Source organism: Bidens hawaiensis, unplaced genomic scaffold, assembly GCF_021521415.1.
Source record: "Bidens hawaiensis isolate Kalapana, Puna unplaced genomic scaffold, B.hawaiensis_p1.1 tig00030777_1, whole genome shotgun sequence".
Taxonomy (NCBI): Eukaryota; Viridiplantae; Streptophyta; class Magnoliopsida; order Asterales; family Asteraceae; genus Bidens; species Bidens hawaiensis.
Window position 1 is genome coordinate 188,937 of NW_027495142.1, and position 23,541 is coordinate 212,477.

General features: G+C 34.8%; 2 protein-coding genes and 1 pseudogene across 2 annotated transcripts; 1 reads left to right on the forward strand and 2 right to left on the reverse strand.

Annotated features, from left to right (window-relative positions):
* The first annotated feature begins 3,269 nt into the window (after positions 1–3,269).
* On the forward strand, positions 3,270–9,334 carry LOC143580976 (DNA ligase 1-like). The gene is made up of 16 exons (XM_077063871.1): positions 3,270–4,177; positions 4,854–4,970; positions 5,056–5,157; positions 5,240–5,350; positions 6,130–6,360; positions 6,440–6,534; positions 6,852–6,939; positions 7,626–7,757; positions 7,843–7,955; positions 8,047–8,148; positions 8,233–8,366; positions 8,444–8,517; positions 8,604–8,660; positions 8,757–8,834; positions 8,929–9,006; positions 9,099–9,334. Exons 1-16 carry the CDS (start codon positions 3,365–3,367, stop codon positions 9,162–9,164), a joined length of 2,391 nt encoding a protein of 796 aa, XP_076919986.1. The 5' UTR covers positions 3,270–3,364; the 3' UTR covers positions 9,165–9,334.
* A 3,096-nt stretch (positions 9,335–12,430) lies between these two features.
* Positions 12,431–13,335, reverse strand: LOC143580977 (uncharacterized). The gene is made up of 2 exons (XM_077063872.1): positions 13,158–13,335; positions 12,431–13,051 (listed from the first exon to the last, which is right to left on the reverse strand). The coding sequence occupies exons 1-2, from the start codon at positions 13,206–13,208 to the stop codon at positions 12,431–12,433; spliced, it is 672 nt and encodes a 223-aa protein (XP_076919987.1). The 5' UTR covers positions 13,209–13,335.
* A 6,140-nt stretch (positions 13,336–19,475) lies between these two features.
* LOC143580984 (protein NUCLEAR FUSION DEFECTIVE 4-like) lies at positions 19,476–22,931 on the reverse strand (annotated as a pseudogene).
* Between the last annotated feature and the right edge of the window lie 610 nt (positions 22,932–23,541).

The following is a 23,541-nucleotide window of genomic DNA, read 5'->3' on the forward strand; positions in this document are numbered from 1 at the left end:
GAGCTAAAGACCCAAATCAGATTCATTCAGTTGTGATACGTCTTGGCATATAAACTAGTCTAGAATACCCTCCGAACTTCACGGAATCTTTCCCTACTTCCAATTACTCTCTAAACAATCCAATTTCAAGAAACAAGTAACTTTTACACCGAGACAATTACAGATTAATGGCAGATAGACGGGCAACAACTGCGCCGCTACCCCCTTCTGAATAGCAAACCCTACCCTACTAAACACAATGTTCCCTTTAGCATGGACGGAGTTACTGCTGACCACCTGCTGAACCCGCTTAAGGAACTGAACAGCGTCAGGGCCAAGAGCGCCAAAGGTGTCAAAAGCAAACGGTACGAACGCGTGCTGATTCTCAAGGCAAGCTTTCTCATGCTTCGCTACTTTACCCGCCTCTGCCTTGTTTATTGCATGACCCACCACAAACCCGTGGTCCCGTAGCCCAACGAGGGGGGACACACCTGTCAAATCAACGCACGCGTGCTTCCCTTTTCCCATCTAAAAACAAGAATGTCAGCGGGTCGTAGGGTTGATCTCCCATCTAAAGGGTCGGTTAAGAAGTTCACCGGGGCTTCCTTTTTTGCCGAGATCCCGTCCCGCTTAAGGACGTCGTAAAGCACATCTCGAACTAGATCATGTCGATATTTAAAGCCCGATAATTCTTTGCAATGGACTGCATGCTCCCCAAAAGAATCCAAACAAGCCTTTCGGCATACGGGACATGGGTCATCCACCGGGAAAAGGGGTTCCATCAACCGGTATTTGAGGATGGCCCGATATTCCACTGCCGACATACATTGCCCTAAACCTTCAATGGGAACAACTGACAGGAAATCCTGAGCGTGAGGGGCACGTAAACACTCAAACACGGCTCGTTGCCGCGGAGACAAAGCAAATTTCTCTTCAACTGTCTTGAAGATTTCAAGAAGCCTAGACGAACTGGAACTCCAAGCTCGCGAATCTCCTCAATATTTCACCTATCCGGGTAATTTTTATATGGCTTATGCTCGGTTTCATGCTTTAATCAAAAGCCCCTGTCAATTTTGATTGACAAAGACGCTTGGTCGTTCAATCAGAGTAATTTGATTCCTAGGGTTCATAGTTTTAATTTGGGTGTTTCCTGTTTAAAGTTTTCATAAACAATTAGTTAATTACAGGAAGTTTCTAGATATATTGGGAAGGTTTAAAAGAAAAGAAAAAATAAAGAAAATAACAAAATTACCATAGTACCCCTGACTTAACAGAGCAAAATAGACGGAGTTAGAAAAAGGTACTAAAATTGCAAGTTTTAGAAACCTGAAGTAGCCAGTTGCAATAAATTCAAAAATGGTACTAAAGTTGCGTAGTTGGACAAACCACAGGTACTGAAATGACACTTAACTCTAATAATAATTAAACACACATGTTATTCGGAATATTCAGTTCGAATGAATGATTCTATAATAACTTTTGGTTAGTAAACATACACTAGAAGTTATGTGTTTATTGTAGCACACATTAAATTTTAGTTGGGTTTTAAAAAGTGAACAACTTTATTAAAAGAATTACGATCAAGGATCACATAATCAACTCGTATAAGTGTCGAATAAAATTAAACCAAATACATAAACCCCAGTGTTGAAATGTTATTGATCAAGCCCGCCAAGATGGCTAAATTAATCAAAACGAATACGAAACCGATACAAAACAAAAACGAAAATAAAAAACTTACTAAACCAAAACTAATTGTCACTAAAAGTAAAAACTCCAAATCCAAATTGTTGCTTTAGTAGATCTTTGTCAAAATCCCCTTCCAAGTTCCATTAGTCAATGACTAAATTTCGTTATTGGCTGCTACGTTTTGTGTTGATGTAGTCCAAACTAAAGCCCACCGAACTATTTGATAGACTAGCCCAATTATATTCTTGAAGCCCAAAAACAGACATTTTTTTAGTAAAAGTAATTAAAATAGATAAAAACTAATACAAAGATAAATTTATCTCAAAATTATAAAATTTGTATATAAAATAACATTTCATTAATTAAATAAATACTAAATTAATAAATCATAAAAAATACTAGGAGTTGTTTAGGTGTTTGCAATATGTTTCACAGGATCAATCGAAGGTGGTTGTGGGTATATACTTTTTTTCTAGAATGACTAGCTTAACATTCAACAATTCACACTTCTAAATCTACAAACTGTTCATGTTGAGACTCGAATCGCAACCTTATGAGGAGGGATAAATTATATGCCACATTGATAGTACTAAACTATAAACCATTTATTAATTAAAAAACATACATGTTGAACGGTCACAAAGTGAGAATCAAGATTCATAGGTACCAAGTTGAACCTAATTCATTGGTGTCGGTGCAACAAAGTACCCAAATACGAACAAGTACCCGCTCATCTACCCACCTCATTCTTCTTCGGTTTCCATCATCATATTCACATACCCAACAAAACCAATACTTGATTTATGTTATCTTATCGAGCCACTGGAGCCCGTATACACCCTACCCAAAGCGAAGCTGAACTCCACCCTAGGATGAGCGTTTTCGGTACCAATTTGGTACCGTTGGTACGAAATCGGTACCAAGTTTTTAGTTTTCGGTATTGGTACGGTACCATTATTTTAAGGGGGTGTGCAAGGTTCGGTTCGGTTATTAGCATTAACCGAACCAAACCGATTGGTTATCGGTTCGGTTCGTTTAATTTCGGTTAATAACCAATATCAAACTTGGGCTAAAATTTTGCTTAAAATATATGAAATGAATGCTTAAATAAATGAATTGAATGTATAAGTACATGAAAAAAAGGTCTAAATATATGAAATTGGGATATTAGTACTTGAGATAAAGATATAAATACATGAAAATGATAATATTAAACTATTAATACATGAAGTACAGGGAAAAATACTTAAAAATATGAAAAAAATGATGAGTTCGGTGCGGTTCGATTAATTTCGGTTAATCAGATTTTAGGTTATTTCGGTTCGGTTTCGTCAGTTTTCGTTTTGGTTTCGATTAACGATTCGGTTATTGCTCACTCATAATTATTTCCCAAATTTTACCTAAAATACCGGTGTCAAACCAATGCCAATGCCAATGCCAATACCAATACCAAATATTTCAGTCTTTTAAGATCATGATTTTCAAGATCAATACCAGTCGGTATCGATGGAATCCTGAGCTCATTCCTGCTCCACACCGAACACGCTTACACCACAAAATTGGCGCATATATAAGTAGTTAACCAGGTGGACAACATCCTTTTTCCCGCCAACTCTCTCATTTACATCAAAACCCACCGAAAACAACCACCACCGCCGCCGCCGCCGCCGCCGCCGCCACGAGGAGCAGCCGGTTAATGTTTTCTCTCCGGTCATGTTATTACACTCTATGCTCCAGTCAACACATCACACACTCTCTTATTATTAAACCCCCACACTCACCAATTCTACCAATTTCTAAACCATTTCTCAAATTATTATCAATCTCACACTCCAATAACATGTCTTCATCTCGTCCGTCCGCCTTCGATGCACTCATGTCCAACGCACGTGCCGCCGCCAACAAGAACAAAACGCCGTCGTCTGCATCTGCTTCTGCTTCTTCACCCAAAAAACGCAAAACCCTAGATTCAAAACCCAAATTAAAACCCACAATTACCGAGTCCAAACCCGACCCGACCCAAATCAAACCCGAATTGCCCGAATCGAATGAAGGTAATGTTCAATTGAAGCAAGACAAACCAAACCCTAAAACTAACGAAAACCCTAATTTGGGTTCTGAAGATGAACAGAAGGCGTTGAAGAAGCAACGGGTGATTGATATTGACGAGTGTATTGCTCAATTGAAGATTAAGCCAGTTAAATTTAACCCTAAGAAAGCTGCTTACTGGGAGGAAGGAGAAAGGGTGCCGTTTTTGTTTCTGGTTCGGGTTTTCGATGAGATTTCGAGAGAGTCGGGTCGGATTGTGATTACTGAAATTGTCTGTAACATGCTGAGGACTGTAATTGAGACAACATCTGATGATTTGGTGGCTGTTGTGTATCTTTTGGCGAATAGGATTGCGCCAGCTCACGAGGGGCTCGAGCTTGGACTTGGGGATGCTTCGATAATTAAGGCGCTTGCGGAAGCTTGTGGTGCAAAAGAAACACATATTAAGAAGCAATATAAGGTAAGGTAAACATTGGTTTTAAAAAGCGAGAAGTGCACAAACGCAATAGGGTCTAAAACCGAAGCGCGAAGCGCAAAAGGGCATCGATTTTCGTGGACGAGGCGTATGGTTTTTATATAATTTTGTTAACAATATCTTATAGGTTTTTAGCATCCCCTACCCAATATTTAGCTATAAATTAACTTTATATAGGATTTACTATTTAGTATATAAGGCTATGTGTGGTGGAGGGGCCACAAAATGGGGCGTTTTGCGCCATGTGGCGCCCAGTCAGCAAAGGGTGGGTTTTTGTTTTTGGGGTGTAATGGTGTTGTAGCCCAATATATATATACATATATATATACACACAATCAATTATTATAATAATAAAAATCAGAAGGGAAGCAGCGATAAATAGTTGGGGGGGGGGGTGTTCTTGCCCATCATCGTCGGATTTCGCCCGGATTCGTCGCCCACCACGGGTGGCCTAAATTACCTTCATGTACAACCAAAAGGGCACGTGTTACAACATTTTGAAGCATAAAATGACCAATGTACAAAAAGCGCTCGCTTTTTTGCCTAAAAATCGCGCCTCGCATGAGCGCTTTGTACTTTGGTTGCCTTGTGTAGGCAAAATCGACACGGGTCAAACTCAAACTCAAGTTGTTTGTTTTAATTTTTTGTAATTTGATTGTAGGATCTTGGAGATTTGGGTCTTGTTGCTAAAGCGAGCCGTTCATCACAACCTCTGATGCGAAAACCGCAGCCGTTGACAGTGGCTAAAGTTTTTGATACATTTAAGGTTATTGCTAAGGTAATGACGAGTTGACTTATTGATGTATGAACTTGGTCTTAAACAATAATGTTTATTGTTTTGTTGTTTGGTTAATATTTGATAGGAATCTGGGAAAGACAGTCAGGATAAGAAGAAGAATCACATTAAAGGACTTCTTGTTGCAGCTACTGATTGTGAACCTCAATATTTGATTCGTTTACTTCAGGTTAACATGTGAATTAGATTCTTTGTTTATGTCAGTTTTTCATAGTTAGATTCTTTAATTTAAATAAATTTAAATTTTGCAGACAAAGTTGCGAATCGGTTTAGCAGAGCAAACTCTTCTGACTGCACTTGGGCACGCAATAGTCTATACCGAAAAACATGCATCAACGCACACGGAGTCACCTCTAGAAGAGGCGAGTTGGCATATGTACTATAAAATGCTTTTTTGTTTAAAAAAAAGGATGGAATTTTATATATACCTCTACAAACTTATGAAATATCACATATACTCATCCCAAAGTTACAATATCATACATGCCTTTAAAACTAGTTAAAATATCAAATATTCACATTTCATTAAAACGTTTTAAGAAATGACCATTGTACCCTTATAAGTTTTAAACAATAAAGTCTACCCATTTTGACTTTAAATCTCTATGTTTATTCATTAGTAATTTGTTTTTATTAAAATATGCGATCTATCCATTTTATAAAGAAGTCATTTTTAACCTTCTCATTATTCTTTGTAAACATAATAATAGTTTCTTGATACAAAAACCACATTATTTTTAACGTCTTTCTCAACAATATAATATGCATTTAGCCTGCAATCATTAATCCGCAAGATTCACATAATAACTGATTAGTATGTTGTGATTTTGGAAACGGTAAATCTCATATTTTTATAAAAATATTGTTAATGAATAAATATAAAGTTTTAAGGTTAAAAAGTGGGTAGATTTGAAATTTTAAAGTTTAAGAGTTTAAGAAAAGTAATAAATGGCCATTTCTTGAATTGTTTTAATGAAATGATTAATTTTGATATTTTAACTAGCTTTAAAGGACACATGTTATTTTAAGTTTGGACTGGGTATAGATGATATTTTACAAGTTTTCAAGGGTATATGATTATATGTGACTCTCTCCTTTTCTAACTCTTTTTTATTGCTAACTTATTTTTGTTGTTGCTTAGGCTGCTAAAATTGTTAAACAAGTGTATTCGGTAATTCCTGTATATGATAAAATTGTTCCTGCTTTACTTTCTGGTGGTGTGTGGGACCTACCCAAAACGTGTTGTTTTTCACCTGGTGTTCCAGTGGGACCTATGCTTGCTAAACCGACTAAAGGGGTATCTGAAATTTTGGATAAATTTCAAAACATGGAGTTCACATGTGAATACAAGTATGACGGGGAACGGGCTCAGGTAAAACGTTGTTAAGTTAGTGAAGTTGTGAAAAAGAAAAACATTTTTATGAATGGATAATAATTTTTACATGATATAGATACATTATCTGGAGGATGGTACAGTTCAGATATATAGCAGAAATGCTGAAAGAAACACGGAAAAATTCCCTGATGTTGTTGCTGCTGCTTCTAGGTACCGTTTTTATAATGAGTCTGTTAATTATAAATTTATGATTACAAAAATAGCATTTTTAAAATAGTGACTAAAACCTTTTAATATTTTACTCATTAGAAAGTTGTATGCGTTATAAGTAGGATGGGACGGCTTCTGACTAGTTTAACCTGTTTTTTTTTTATAGTTAAGTTTAAGTTATTTATTTGATCCATTTTTAGATAAATCTCAACCCAAATTAACCCATTTACAAGTAAATGGATAGAAACTGATTTTGGCTTATAATCTATGTGATTGAACCAGCGAATCCATTTCTAACGATTGCAATTGTTTTGTAGGATTAAAAAACCGAATGTAACATCATTTGTTATGGACTGTGAACTGGTTGCATATGACCGCAAGAAGCAGAAAATTCTTCCATTTCAGGTTAACTTTTTTTTCGTTTTTTACAAAGTTTTCAATTTTACTCTTTTATTTATTTTTTATCTTTTTAATCTAGCATATTATATGCTTTCATGTCATCAATGCACTCAAACCTTTTCAGACGCCTGCAAACAAACCGGATGCTTAGTGAACCGTTCGGATGAAAGTTTGCTTATGCTCGTTTTTTATAAAGAACTAACAGGAACAACTTTTTTGTTTCTTTTAGTTAAACGAATGAACATGAACACGTCGGTCGTTCCTTTTTGTTCATTTAAATTTGTTTAAATTTTTTATGCCCATTACCCTTTAGTCTTGTTTAATCAACGTTTTAGGCCCAACACATTGTTCTTCACATGTACTTTAAATGATTGTAGCTGATATATGTCGTGGGACTTACAGTGGTCGTTCAGCTATGCTCATTTATGTTATTCCGTATACTTTCATGAAACGTTCATATATATCGTTAACGGACAAACATAGACAAACAAGAACACGTGCATATTCTTAACAAAAGAACACACACACAAGAAAACCCCGTTAGTTTTGTTCATGTTCTATCATTTGTTTGGTTAAATTAATGAAAGAACTCGAACATGCTCCTTTCGTGTTTGTTCGGTTCGTTTACAGGCCTTCCAGTTGCTAATTTTTTTCATCTGTAATCTTGTATGTGCTTTTGATTATTTTTGCAGATTTTAAGCACACGTGCTCGCAAAAACGTTGTCATGAGTGAAATCAAGGTTGAAGTATGCATATATGCATTCGATTTACTGTATCTGAATGGACAACAGCTTTTACAAGAACAACTTATTACTCGTAGAGAGGTGAGAAACTTAAGGAATATATATAATTGTTATGGTTATTAGTGAAAGTATTAAATTCACGTATTGCATTATTACTTTTTTTCAGCGTCTATATGAATCCTTTACGGAAGAACCAGGATATTTCCAGCTTGCAACCGCCATAACATCAAATGATTTGGAAGAAATACAAACATTCTTGGATACTGCTGTTAATGCCAGGTAATAAGTCTCTGTTTTAGTTATGTTTTTGGTGTTTGAAGTTGTAATAATAAAATATATGAGTATCTGACTCAGTTTATTACTTTATCAGTTGTGAGGGATTGATTATTAAAACATTAACTCGAGATGCTACATATGAGCCTGCAAAACGATCAAATAACTGGCTCAAGTTGAAGAAAGACTATATGGACAGGTAGTTGTTTATTATTGTTGTTATTGTTATTGTTAATATTTGTTTTCTAGTCTATTTTTCATTTTTGGTTCATGTCATGTGCAGTATTGGTGACTCGTTAGATTTAGTACCCATCGCCGCCTTTCATGGTCGAGGAAAACGTGTTGGTGGATATGGCGCCTTTCTTCTTGCATGTTATGATAGTAATAAGGATGAATATCAAACCATTTGCAAGATTGGTAAGTGACATTTTTTATCTAAATATTGATTATTTAAAATTTGTATTCAATTTTGCTAATTTTTGTGTGTTTTATAGGGACTGGGTTTTCAGAAGCAATGCTTGAGGAGCGGTCAACAAGTCTTCGGTCTAAAGTGATCCCAAAGCCAAAGGTTTTGTTGCAAATTTTTTACTTTGAATATTTTGTCATCGTTTAGACTATTTTATGTATGTTAATTTTGGTTTTAAATGTTGGCAGTCGTATTACCGATACGCAGATTCTATAAATCCCGATGTGTGGTTTGAGGCATCTGAGGTACTTCATAATTAGTTTTTCATATATTATATCAGATACTTGTTTAGTATTGAACATGTTACACAAATATTTACGTGTTAACACTTAACATTTTAGGTTTGGGAGGTTAAAGCTGCTGACTTGACAATTAGCCCGGTTTATTGTGCTGCAATTGGAGCGGTTGATCCTAATAAGGTTTAATTTTAAATTAAAGTTAAAATACTTTTAAGATATATTTAATGAATTCATCTTCCGATTTATATACTTATATCTTTATTATAAATAAAAGGGAATTTCACTACGATTCCCACGTTTACTTCGCGTTCGTGAAGACAAAGGTCCCGAGGATGCTTCATCTTCAGAAATGGTGAGAATATTAATTTTACCCTCATTCGTTGAAAAAATATATTCTGACTTTCGAAAGTTATCTTTTTTGCCTTTTTGTTTTATTAAATTTAGGTTGCGGACATGTATAATGCGCAAAAGCATACCCAGAGTAACAATCAAGATGATGAAGATGATTGATAATTCATGCAAGCAAGACATGTGATTCCGTATTCATCAAGGAATCCATGGTTTCTGATTCGGGTTCCAGGTGATAGTTAACGGTTCCTTTCAAGATATCATCCTGGAAAGAAACATAAGGTTATGTAACTTGCACTCGTGTGTACTATTTGCATAATTTTTATAGTTAATCGTTGCTAAAATGGTTATTTAAGTTGGATGGTTCATAAAGCAAATCAAGTTATAGATTTTATTATCACTATAAAGGGAGCATAACAACTAGTTTGAAATATGGCAAACAACTTTTGGTAGGTAAGTTGGTGCTTACCACCATTACTTGATTAGACCTAAAGAAAACTACCACCATCACTCTCCATTGTCCCCAATTTAGATGCCATTTTTATTTTGTGAATCTCACAAATATCTCTACACTATATGGACATTAGATTTTAATAATTCAAACTAAGACCTATTGATCATTAGTAATCAATATTTACATTTTAACCACTAGTAATTTTAACTTTCATTTTTGTTGTTGAGAGCGTTTTCGATAGTATAACAATCATAGATTTTACACCTGTTTTACGTTTGATTTGTACTCAACTTTGCAAGCACATTTCTCCATGTCGTTTACAACTATTATCGTGAGACAAATTAAGCATAAATCTATGATAATGATAGTATCGGAATTGATCTTATAAAAAATGGAAAAGTTAGAAATATTAATGTTCAATTGGTCATAGTGTAATTAAGGGTCATTAGTCAATAGGTCAATAATTTGTCTACTTTTATAGTATAGTGTTAACTAATATTTGAAAAAAAGAAACAAAACAAAATGTGGGTTAGATATATTATTATAGAAAATCATGAAAATAAGTGTATATTGTTTATTGTTTTTTTTATTGAGTTAGTAAAAAAAGAAATCTACAAACATGTCTAAAACCATAAACAGTTTTTTTTATATTTATTTAATGTTTTTATTTGTTGTCTCTGTTTTGATATTTCGTTTGTATTTTCTTCGAGTAATGACTTTGTTAGATCTTGATTCTGATTCGTGGGTCCAACATTCGGTGGTTGGCCCATAATGCTTGTCCATTCCTCGTTAGCATCCAAAGCATGATTAAAGAAGTCAAAAAAACTTGCCTATTTTTGGATCTAATACATAACACATGTATAGAATATAGCTTAAATCCTTCAATTTTCAAATAACCGAATTGAAACTATGTATTATAAAACTATAGGTACTTTTATATTCGTAAAGGTGGGTCATATGTATAATTGTATAAATAATATATGCTTTAATAATATCGGTTTGTAGTTGAATATATCTGTATTTATATAGGTTATTTAATATGATATAAGTATGCTTTAATAATTTGGATGTAAGCAAACATTAATTAGAGCGTTTGACATCGGTTGAACAGTTTGGTTTATGGTTTACACAAAAAAAATCCGATCGTATAAAACCGGACCGGACTGTATTAATATAAAAATATGTTAATTTTTAAAATATTTTGTACTAGCTTAATAACTAGAATAACATCAGGCCAAGTAGCTGAATAGCTAATCTTAGCTTATTATGTAGTCTAGTTTTGCTTCAATTTTAGGATTTATGTGATGCATTATATCTATTCAACATTGATTTTGGGTGAACCAACTATAGTTTGAATCAACCGTGATAGAATGCATGAGCATTTATACCATTAAGCAATTTATCAGTCTAGTTTTCTTTGAACCATATTTTGGCTTTTTTCGTTAAGTAAATGTACTTGTATATAAAAACTATCATTACGGGCTATCAATTTTCTAAAACAAAATAACTCCAAAGTCTAAACATCGAAAACAAACCGAAACCAAACCGTTTGTTTGGTTCGCTTTACATTTCAGCGGTGAAGAAACACTAGGTGACCCTGGCAGATTACGGATAATCTTAGGGTTAAGTAGATGTTTCCCACGAGGGTTAGGTCCGGCAAAGATGGTTATTCTTCTTGACCTGCAAAACAGACACTGTGAGCTCGTCACTGAGAAGGGGGGGGGGGTTCCTCCTTGTGACCACCCTCCGGCGTGAGAATCAGACTAGATTGCTCTGAATATAGGTGTATATTGAGAGAAATAGCTAGAGGATAAGATAAGATGATATGAGATGATGATACCGTTCCAAGGTGTTGGAGTATTTATAGCCGAAGGTAGGTTTCCAAGCAGGTACGGCCAGCTGTATAATATTCCTTTTCCACCAACTACGGGCTATGTACGTGCCACGATGGGAGTTGGTGGGTAGGCAGCGGCTGATAGTGACATTTTGTACTGGAGCGTGCTCCTCCTCGTACTATTGTCGGTGAGCTGTCACCCTGTGATTGATTCATGGGCTGCTTTGGTCAGATCTTGTCTATTTTGTCCATACCTTGGCAGGTATAGTACAAAAGATCTTCCAGAAGCGTACGGACTGGCTCATTTGGGCGAGAATATTCCCGCCTTGCTCATTCCTTCCTCAGGTGACATTGCTGAAGTGTAAGAGCTAGTGTCTTATGCGTGTAGTCTTACTGTTAGTGCGGGTAGCCTTCCTTCCTGGCTTGTATCCATAGCTGCGGGAACAGGCAGGGTACTGTACCAAGGGAGGCTTTCCTGCGGGAACAGCTGGCGTACTGCGTGTAAGGTCTTCATCTCTCTGAGCATGGTGGGTTATGCGGGGCCAGTTAGTCTTTGCGCAGACGTACCTCTTCAAGGTGTGTCTTGCGGGTCCAACTGGGCTTTGCGGGGACCTACCTCTTCAAGCGGTTTGGTTTTCGTTAAAAACGGGTTGGTTCACAGTTAAACCTAAAAACTGGACCCCGAACACCCCTACATTGAGTACATTGAAGAGACCCGTAGCTTCAAAACCATGCATATGAAAAACGCAAAAACTAACCAGAAAATTATTTATAATAAAATGCATTGCAAATGTATCATCAGAGTTGCAACCTTTTCAAAATCTGGTGTATTTACTATTCAAGTAACTGATTAATAAATTTACTTTATATTATATAGAGCAATTATAAATTTAAAATTAAATTGTGAACATTCGACATCTCGTCGTAAAAAGCAGTATTAACGATACTTCCAAACGTAATTAAAGATGAATTCAAGTAAGATATAGATGATTAAAAACTGATTGGGAAAATATCTGCTATACAAAATGGGTATAGATCATCCTTCCACCTCATAATACCCAACAACCAAATTAGTAATAATTAGTATAATAACAATCACTTAATAACTAAATTAACTTACAAATTACTAGTAAAAGTTAATTAACAATCACTGTTTAATCTTTGATATTTAGGTTCCGTAGAAGAATCAGACCCTTCCGGAACCCCTCTCTTATTATTATTATTAACCTTCCACACCATCCGGTTCACCGCCGGCGGCACCACCACGGGCGGCGGCGGAATCTGGTACGTCTCTAGCGGCGGCGGCGGATGGCGCCAATGCGGCAACGGTCCCGCCAAAAGCAGGTTATGCAACAACGGCCCAGCCTTCACCACTGCTTCTAGAAACTTCCCCTTTTCCGGCAATGACTTCACCGGAATCCTAATTTCATCCTCCGTAAAACACGACGGCGGCGGTGGTGGTGATGAGACGATGCTTTCGTCACAGTCTGAGGATGAGAATCCGGCGGTGGTGACGTGGTCGTCTTCGACGGATGATGCGACGGAGTGCGGCGGCGGTGCGGTGGTGTTACGGTGGAGCTGTGTTAAGAGTGTTTGGTATTGGTTTTGAGCTTGGTTTTTTTGGATAATGGCGGTGTTTAGAAGGTGTTTGAGTTGGTTTAACTCTTGGTCTTTTTGTTTGAGTTCTTGTTCGGCTTTGAACCTTGCGGATTCAAGCTCCATTGTGGTTAATAACAGCGACTCTGTTAACTCCTCTGTACTCTGTTTCAATTTGAAATAGAATATTCAAAATTAGTCCGAAATTATTATGTGAAATTGGAATAATAATAATAGAATTGATGGAATGTTATTATTATTATTATCTGACCTTTTGGCGGCAGAAATAGGACCAGTCGAGGAGGAGATTGTTGGATTCCATTGATGGAGTGAAGAAGAAGTTAATGGGAAAGTGAAAGTGAAGAAGATGGTGAGTGGGAGTTGGGGTTTTAATGAGTTGCTTTGTTTGCTACTGTACTGTGTTTCTACAGTGAGAGTATATGTCTGTATGTGTGTGCAATTATTTTGGATTCAAGTTGTTTTCCATTTTTTTTTATTTTTTATTTTTATAGAGAATAAGGTATCTCAAACACCTCTTTATTTATTTATTTATTTTAACTTTTTTTTTCTATTAAAATTAACAACTTATATCTTTCTAAATATATGAAATGAAATCTCCCTCTTTTATATATTCTTTCTAAACAAGCTTATTTCTTTTACTTTTTTTGTTAATGAAGAAACAAGGTTATATCTATCTATCTATCTATCTATCTATCTGTATATTCCGTAATAAAATCTCCCTGTCTAATAAACAAGTGGATTCTTCAACAAATCATTCAATTACTTTTCATCAAAACTCTTTATTTGTCCACGTGTAATTTTCTCTTTCATTTTAATTTTTAATTTAATTAATAGAATATAATCACAAAATCACGGGATCAGTTTTTGACCAAATCTGGATTACAAATCACATATCATATATAATTCATATATCCCAATAATCTACCAAAAACCCTATTGCAACCATCAGTTATCTCTCAATCCAAACAGATTATTCAAGGTATGTTGAAGATTTCCACGATTCATCAAACGATTTCCACGATTATTCAAGGTAAGAGAAACCCTACGCAAAATCCTTATATGGTTTATGGTTCTTCGTATCTCAATCAGTTTTGTTAAACCTTCATCGCAGGTGTCTTCCTATTTCAATCATAACATGTATGTTGGTCCAGTCGCGGTTTGTATAATTTTTTATCCAGTAATAGTATTCTTCGTATTTCATTCGCCTAAATATTCTATTGTTCAACGTTCATTCATATAAATATTATATGATTATCAGTAAATCATATGTTGGCAATGTCTCACTTTTCAGTGCAATGGAAGAACAACTAAACCATGTAGGTCTTTGATCTTAATTATGACCTTTTTTTTAAGAATTAAGATTCTAATATTTGTTTTATTGTTAATCTATCAGGGTGAAAATGTGATTTCGATCTCAAAGCACAAATCATAAGCAGATCCACTTTTATTGCTTGAAACGACAATTCCCTATAATTTTGAAAACACCATAAGTTTGTTATTAATCTCAATGCTTGAGTTACTGTAATTCTGGTTTATGTGGCTTAGGGGATAGAGTTATAGCATATCCACTTTTTTGTTGTTTTCAAACATAACTATGTTATAATATTAACTTACGACATAGGAACCTATTATTGTGCTTATGAATGGTGTCCTTTAGCTTGATGGGATGAAAAGGGGAGGATCAAATGCAAGAATTTAAAATAGATGGCTTCAAGTTTAAGGTATTTTCTATCTTATGTCTAAACACTATTAATAATTTGGAACTTTTGCATGGTGAAATAGGATAAAGTCATAAAACATTAAACCAATTTCAATATTTTTCCAACAAAGTCACATTTTCTCTAACTATAAAAAATATGTAACTTTCATTATCATTTTATTGTTGTGAGTTTTTCTCATAGTTGTTTGAATTAGATAATTAAATGGAACAATTATAAAACTTTGTTATTATTTAGAGACCTTTTTAATTCACCATGAAGCCGTTCTTTAGGTTAAACATGAAAAGAATGCTCAATCATTAGTAACTAATATCTAATATTTTCATTTATATTAGTAACTGCTAATAATCAGCCATTAGTAACTAAAGTCAAATTGTGGGTTTTATCAAGGATTGATTTTTCTTTAATCTAGGGGCATCTTGGGGATAAGTAAAACAATGAATAAATATAGTATATCATGCATGCTTCATTTGTGCAAAATTATGTCTTATACTTTTGTTTTAATGAAAACATGCAAATACAAAAACTACCATTCATTAACTATTGTTGATTACCAGAAGCCAAAGTTCTAGTGGGTTGTAAGATGCATACCCTCGAGTATATTTCTTATGAGCCAACAATTATTGGTGATGTCAAGAATGAGATGCTCATAGCAAGGTAATATACTATTTTAGTTAAATTAAATTGTTAAATGTTGTAACAGTATCATAATAATTTTTAAAGGTTTTGAAAGAGGAACTACAACAAATACGTTTGTTGTATAATAAACATATGAATTTGTGAAGAGGGGTCGAGTTGGAGATTCATATAAATGTGAAACAAAAAAAAATAAGTTATCATGATGAAGGTGTTTTAGCGACACTAGATGTGATAATTTTCAAATTTTGATTCAAGAATTATAAGAGGGTGTCATTTTTTATACGAATGATTGATAAATGAGATAGACGTAGTTTAACTATTGAAGCCAATTGGGCGATTCTATAAACAAGCAACCGATAAAGAAGTTTATAAGACTGCATGAATATTATGATGATATCCACATTTGTGAGAGGTTTTTGTTTACTTTTTATTGCAACCCGTATCAATTAAGACTTGAAAAATCACATTCTTGACTTTTGAGGTCAACTGAACCATGTTTGTAAACACTAAACTGATACGATTTCTATAGGTTATCAAGAAAGTTGTTAAGACGTTCATAAACTTTATGATAAATTGACATTCAAGAAAGGTTTTTCTTTAGTTTTCATTACAGCGTATTGCAATCTTGCACTTGAATGTTTTAATCTTCGACCTCAAAAGTCAAACGTTATTTCTTAGCGTGATAAGTTGATATATTTTTTTTTCTTAATTTTGCAGGTGAATCTGTTAGAATTATGGAAACATTTGAAGTGAATCAAATCCCGCCACCACTTATGTTTTAACAGAGTGTTCTTACTCGCGTATAGTACTTTTTCTTGTGTATGTTTATGCTACTTATGTAAGTGGATGTAAATAGTTTGTAATTATTTATATTTATATATTATGTTTTATTGCTTTATTTTATACCAACCCGTATATTACGCGGGTTCTAACCTAGTTCTACAATATTTTGGTTGTGAAAGTGATGGTGGGGCCCAATGTTTTTGTAATTATTTTACTTTTAAAAATAATCACGTTAGCAAAAAACTAACGTAGTCAGTGACTCGTTAGTTTCAGAGTGATAGAAGAAAAATAAGATAAAAATTAAGAATGATGAGTAATATTTCTTTAACTGAGAATGTTGGTGGACAAATGGTGAAATTTGAAACGAATTAAATCCAATAACTCTTGTTATATAAACATGAACTTTGGCTTGATTAATATACAAGTCAATACTAGTTTGAACTTTGAAGTTTGGTTTTATTAAAGTTCATGTAAAGTCAAAGTTAGCATAGAAGTAAATTATACCTTTTATTCATTAATATGTGTATACAACAAAATTGGTATAAAAAACCTAAGACCATAGACAAATAATCAAAAGTTGTACCATGTTTAGGACATGTTTGATTTATAACTACTAACTACTAAGTGTGTTATGTGTATTAATAATTAGGCAAGTAACCTTTTATTATACCAAAACAAAATAAACATGATACTTGTTTATGTCATTATTCCCTCAAATTTAATATATAACTACGTGTGTTTGTGTTTATTTTTTAAAGTGAGAGAAAGGCAAAGGTGGTGAAAAAGGCCAAAAAAGGGAGCAAACGGGTCCATTAAAGAGAGTAGGTTTTGTTTGTCAAATGAACACACTATATAGGTTTGAACTTAGTAGCGGTGTTAGGTTATATTATATTAGACATCTGAACATAACCATAATAAGAGTTTTTACGGTTATCACAGACAAGATCATTTTAACTTGAAACTTTATTTTGTTTTATTCTTTTGCATGTTGATACTATGAAATTATAAATTTACAATAAAAAATATTAATGCATATAAAATAATATGCTTAAATTTATAAAACATAACCAGTGTGTCATATTTTAATGCAATGTGGTTTTTATTTATTGTGAAAATTAAAAAGCAAGCACAAAATATTCAGAAAGACATACTTTTAGTGTAAAAGTTTATTGAATTAAGAGGGTGTTTAGTAGAGGGATTTGATTGGGGAGAAATGGAATTAGAAATATTTCTTTTGTTTGTTTTCCATTTTTCATTTCTATTTCTCTAAAACTAGAAAATTCCATTTCTCTTTAAAACAAAGAGAAATCCATTTCTCAGCAGCCTCCTCATAGCATGTCACCACCCCGTCTCCGGCCACCACCCCGTCTCCGGCCACCACCTCGTCTCCAAGTCTGCAACCGCCACCTCGTCTCCAAGTCTGCAACCACCACCCCGTCTCCGCCGTTCGCAGTGGTGAACACAGAGATGGTAACCGGTTGTAGGTTGCAGGTGGTACGGGTGAACGGAGATTAGGGTTTCAAGTGGTGGTTCGTGGTAGGTTAGGGTTTTCAGATGGTCGGGTGATTGTGGTCGCAGGTGGGTGACAGTGGTGGTGGAAATCGGCGGTGGTCGCAGGTGGCTTCTGATTATCATCATCATCATCGCCACCACAACCACCACCACAAAATCTCCAAAGAGGCAGTGATGACAGATCTGAGCCTCCTTTTTCTATATCTTATGTTCCACAGCCGGTGATGGTGGGCTGTGGTTGAAGAAAGGGCTGTGGTGGTGGTGCTGGTGGTGTGGGGCTGTGGTGGTGGTGCTGTGGTGGTGGGGCTGCGGTGGTGAGTGGTGTCAAGTTGGGTGGAGGTGGGGTTGGGTATGGTAGAGTTCTCTGTTTATTTTCTCGTGTACCAAACAAGAGAAATGATTCTCATTCTCCATACCAATTATCTTTCTCTACAATTCCATTTCCATTTCTATTTTCTCTCTTTTTTCATTCTCTGTACCAAACACCCCCTAAGTTTCATTCTTATCGTCTCATGAAATTATACTCGTTCATGTTGTGGGTCACACTCTCTTATTCCTCCATATAATGTATGACATACATTGTGTTCAATAAACCCAAAGACTTATGTTAAAACATTCAATTTCTATAAAAAAATATTTTGTTTAATATATTAATTTTAGTAATTTTGTTTATTGAATTACGATTTTTTCTTATATATTGCATTTTTCAGTTTGAACAGGGAAAAAAGCAGTGGAGACTGAAGCCGAAGTTTCAGACCAGTCAGTTTGGAAAAGGGAGAAACCGACAAGGCTGATGGGAAATAAAACTGGTTACTTATTTGACCATTTCTGACTTTCTAAACCTGCTCAATTAAACCCATTCAACGGTTCCAAATGTTTTTGTTTTTATTTTTATTTTTAAAAAGGTTAACTTTTAACAATAAAAGTAATCATATCATAAATATAATAATATATTTCTTATGAATAAAACTAAATATGGTATGTTCTTTTGATTTTGTTAACAATTGAGTATGTTCTTTTGATTTTGTAAACAATTGATGTAATGGTGTCTCTTTCTTTCTTGGGTCGTTTTCTAGCACTTTCTTGGTCTTGTTTTAATAAAATTTTGTTAATCGCTTAAAAAAAAGAATATAAATAAAACTAAATAAATTTTGTCATTTATTTGTTAATTACATATACAACCATGCTAAAATACATTTACATAATGAATCAAACACCGTCAAGTAATTGTGACAACCGACGATATGATTTTTTGAGAGAACGCATAAGTCAAACTTTGAAGTTAATGTGAACCTGGTTAAGACAATATAGTCATGCCACAGACTTAGTGGGGCATCTGGACTTCAAGTTTAGGTAGTGCGGCAGCCTAAATACAAGAAAGTTGTTCTAAAAAAAGAGTATTCAAGTCCAAGTATAGAATATTAAAATTTGGTACTATTGGTTACGTGTTTCTAAATATTTATATGGTAAATAATAAGATAACAAAACCGTTCTTGGTTTTAAACCTTTACCATATCTAAAATTTATGAAACAAAACACAAAGTTTCTAGAGCTACTAATGAGAATATGAACTCTTGATTACAAATGTTTTAGTAAATTCATGGACATGATTTATAACTTTAGGTATGGTTAAAACACTGAAGTTAAATGTATTTTTATACCTTCTGTTTTGAATTTTTAGTCGATTTTTTTTGTTTGAAGTTGACATTAACTAAATTAAATTGATACGTTCCAATTAGAGAGTATGGTTAGTTGATTTCTCAAATCATTCTTTATTGTTGTAGTCTTTAAAATATGGAAAAAAAAGAATATTTTCACAAAGACTTTTTTACATTAATAATAATAATAATGAACCAACTACTTTAGAAAAAAATAAAACTAAATTATATATTTAATAACAAACTTCATATATATATTATTATACAATACTAATGTATGAGCGAAACTAGGGGTTTCTGACGCGTGTTATATTACCATTGGAGCACAAATATGTACGATATTAGTTACAAATTGCAAATATTCATAATACATGGTAAAATCGAGGAGATCAACACGAGCTTACTCTGCTTGGTGTTAAAGAAATTATGATGTGCGGCCCTTTTGAATTTGATTACCCAAAATCTATGTCGTCTACGTACTTCAATGTTCATGATTAAAAAGTACAATGTCTTGACTCAACAACTACATCATACAAGATAACAAATATAGTGGAGACTCTAGCTAAATGTTGTACTCAAATTGCACTATATCACCACGAGGATACCGCTATTTAGCCTGTGTGCATTTATAATGGTTTGTATCTTGTCAAAGGTACGTTGAATAAGTTTTTGATGTTCACACGTCATTGTCTTTTGCTAAATTAATAATGTTGCAACTTGCAAGTTGTTTTTACCTTAAGTAATGACCGTGTTAATAATATAATGCAACACTAATGGCTTAAAATGTTTGTTTGCAATACTCTACAAAGGCTTCTTTTCAGTTTTCACCTACAATTAATATATTTGCTTAGCAAAGGGGATGCAGTTTAGCGATACTAAAGAATATAATTAAGGCGTAAAAATGGGTGAGCGTTGTAACTTCATAATATACATTAGAGGATCTCATGATTAGCGTTAACTAAAAACCCCTATGATATATGAGATGTGTCTGGGTCAATTACTTTTATTAAGATTTAGGCTTTTCCATATGTTGATTCTGGATATTCTTCCCCCTAAAGATAAGGTAGATGCTCTTATGAACTTATGAAAAGTGGTACGCTGGTACATGTTACCGATTAAAAAAAAATAGAATCGAACTCTATCGGGTATCAGCGGACTATAAAGTGATGACGGGTCTGAGATAAACATTTCTTTGTCATATGGTCCCTTTCTACCACATAGGCCGTGTAACAAAATTCTTGGTTCAGTCCAACCCAGATTCGTTGGCTCGAGGTGAGTATTAAGGGTTGAATTCGGGTCGTACCTAGTCAAAATTCATCAAAAAAAAAAACTTGTGACATAATTCCTATTCTTTTTATATGTTATTATTAATGACACACCCTTTACAAAATTCTATGTAATTATGTTTTATTTTCAAATCATGCATCCAAATCAAATATAACTTTACAAATGAAATGAAGATCTTAATATCGTCTCATTCTATATGTCAACCAAGTACATGCAATCACCACTTTTCATTCAATTTCAATTCCCTACAAAACGACTTATAAATCTTTAACAAACTCAACTCTAACCGAGTTGCGAATCTTCGATCTTTGCCACACCCTCTTGCTCTTTAAACTTGCTATAAATCCCCATTGTAAAACTCTCTTGTTCTAGCCACCAACACAAGTGTAGCCAATGCTCCAAGGCAACAAACACCACCCAATATCATAAACGACCACTTATAGCATTCTTTCCCAATACAAACCAACTCCTTAACCGATGATCGATCCAACCCACTTCTTTCCAACACCTTAACCGCCTCACGGTCATACATCGGCCCAGTAACCCTCACATTCAAAATATAAGATGCAACCGGCCCTCCCAGCTGAGCACAATTAAACAATGTGCTAAGGCGCTTGAGTCCGAATAACTCAGAAACAATAGCAAATATTAATGGGAGTTGCGCACCAAACGAGAATCCAATAATTACAGACGCGATATAAACAGACCCCGAGAAGGGGAAAGCAATTAATAGGTGACCAATGCATGACATAAAAAGTACTAGTGTCATCATAAGCGGTCTAGGGAATTTGTACTTGACTAAAAGATGTTCCGAGACAAACCCCGAAAAGATTCTCCCAAAGTAGTTCCAAATACTTAGGAGCGACACGAATGTACTTATCGATTTATTCGGGTACCCTAAAGATTCCCCTATCTGCCCTAGGTTATCAACCGCGGTAAAACTAGTTCCAAGCCCACAAAATGTCGCCACGTAAAGAATCAACATATCGACGCTTAACAACGCTTGTAGAATCGAATAATCTTCGCCTCTTTCGGGTTTGTTCAAGAAAATGTTTTCAAAACAAGATTTTCTTGAATTTATCTTTGGATTCAAATCCAATGATGATGGGATTTACTGAGTACGATGATGATGATGATGATGATGATGATTCAAATCCAATGATGCTAATTCTTGATCATGATCATGATCATGATCAATATCCAAATTTCCTATTTTACCCTCGGAAACCCTAACTCCTTCTTGACTAGTTTTCTTCATAACCTCTAATTCTTGCTTGATTGAGATAAACAAAGGTGCAAAGAGTAGTAAACACACTACGGAGGTGCTGATGGCGTACGCAGCCGGTGAAAAAACCACCATCTTTTGAGCTATGGTCATGGCCATAATAACCAATGCAAGAACAATGGATGCATACAAGAAATGATAAAAAACCCTAATCTCATTTGAATCTTTAACCTTTACACTATTAATCTCTCTGATTGTGTAAACAAATACCACAGATAGCACTGCTGGAAGCCATGCAATTAACAATATAACTGCTTTTGAATCATCACCATACACAGCTAAGTAAATTTGAGCAAAAATGGCTCCACTTAATCCAGTGAAGCCTTTTAACAAACCCAAAACTACACCTCGGTTCTCCGGGAAGTTTCGGAGGGTGGTGGTGAGAACTCCGGTGTTTTCGAAGTTCTGGGCATTGGCGGCGATGCACATGTACATGCACATTTGCCATATACGTGGCTCGGGGATGCGGTTGGTGACCGCGAGCCATATCATGAAGTATCCGGTGAAGTTTACCGCGGCGCCGATGAGGAGGAGACACCATGTTGGGGTGATTTCCGCGATAAGGCCGGAGATGACCCCGACACTCGAACCTACGTCTTTAAAGAATCCGATTAGGTTGAGTGTCGTCTGGTCGTACCTTAAACGAAAAACAAAATGATATTGGTGAATACTAGTTTGTGTTTAAAAATACCAATACATATTACAAAACACTGTATCGATTTATTCAGTTCGGTACTGGTATCAGTGAAAAACCAAAACCAAATGTTACTTGAAATAAACATGAAAAACAGATACCGATATACACGGATTACTATGAAAGAGACTAATGATGATACTAGAAGTCCATAAAACATCAATAAAACCTTATGACTAACAAAAAAAATAAAAATAAAGATTAAAGATAAATGATAAATCAAATAATAATAAGGATAATAAATTACCCGAGAGTGGTTTTGATGTCTTTAGAGTAGACACCGATGAGGTAAGTTGCTCCGGCGCCAGCCATTATTAGAAAGGAGGCGAAAAGCAAGAACCAGCGCCCTTGGAGGACTTGGACTGCTAACCGGCAAGTCTGAGTTCCTTCATCGACGCTGTCATTACGGCCAGCGGAGGTTGTGCGTTTGGACACTGATGGTGGGTCACTCATTTCCATTTCTCCTAATTGTGCTTAATCTAAGGACAGGATATAAACTGTGTCGTATAAGAATATGCTTTTGCTAGAATGACAACAAAATAATTGCAACTTTTATATATATGTTGCAGGCTATGGAATTAAAATATAAGAACTAATTTGATGTTAACTTATGCTAACCTCACACAAAATGTTCCGTTACTACAAGTTAAATAAAGTAGTGTTTGGGATTAAGCGGGCCTGGGTCATAAACCGGTCAAAGTGTTAATGACAAAGGCGGATTGAAGACCAGCCCAGTGGGGGTTAGTCATCCACTCAGATTTAGTTAGCCTATGTAATAGTTAAGTTTTGAAGTTATAATTTGGATTAATTAAATCAATTAAGACCCCTTCTGTTTTTTTAATTAGCCTTATATTCTGTATTTCTTCCCGCCCAATAAAGTGATAACAAGCCCATTCTTTCTCTTTTTTAAATGATCGATTGAAAAAGATGTTAATTGTTATACGAAGAAGAAGATAGACATGCTAACGATTCATGAATATCAACTTCGTTTGGAGAATTAGTTTTACCCGTAGGAATCGCAATGGTGCATTTTTTCCAGCGATGAAGTTGTTAACGGC

Bases quoted from the DNA above. Each gene is read 5' to 3' on its own strand.
- LOC143580976 (XM_077063871.1), top strand. From the start codon at position 3,365: ATGTTTTCTCTCCGGTCATGTTATTACACTCTATGCTCCAGTCAACAC. The intron at 7,758-7,842 runs GTGAGAAACTTA...ACTTTTTTTCAG, and splicing joins AACTTATTACTCGTAGAGAG to CGTCTATATGAATCCTTTAC. The intron at 8,518-8,603 runs GTTTTGTTGCAA...AAATGTTGGCAG, and splicing joins AAGTGATCCCAAAGCCAAAG to TCGTATTACCGATACGCAGA.
- LOC143580977 (XM_077063872.1), bottom strand. From the start codon at position 13,208: ATGGAATCCAACAATCTCCTCCTCGACTGGTCCTATTTCTGCCGCCAA. The intron at 13,052-13,157 runs GTCAGATAATAA...AAATTGAAACAG, and splicing joins CCTATTTCTGCCGCCAAAAG to AGTACAGAGGAGTTAACAGA.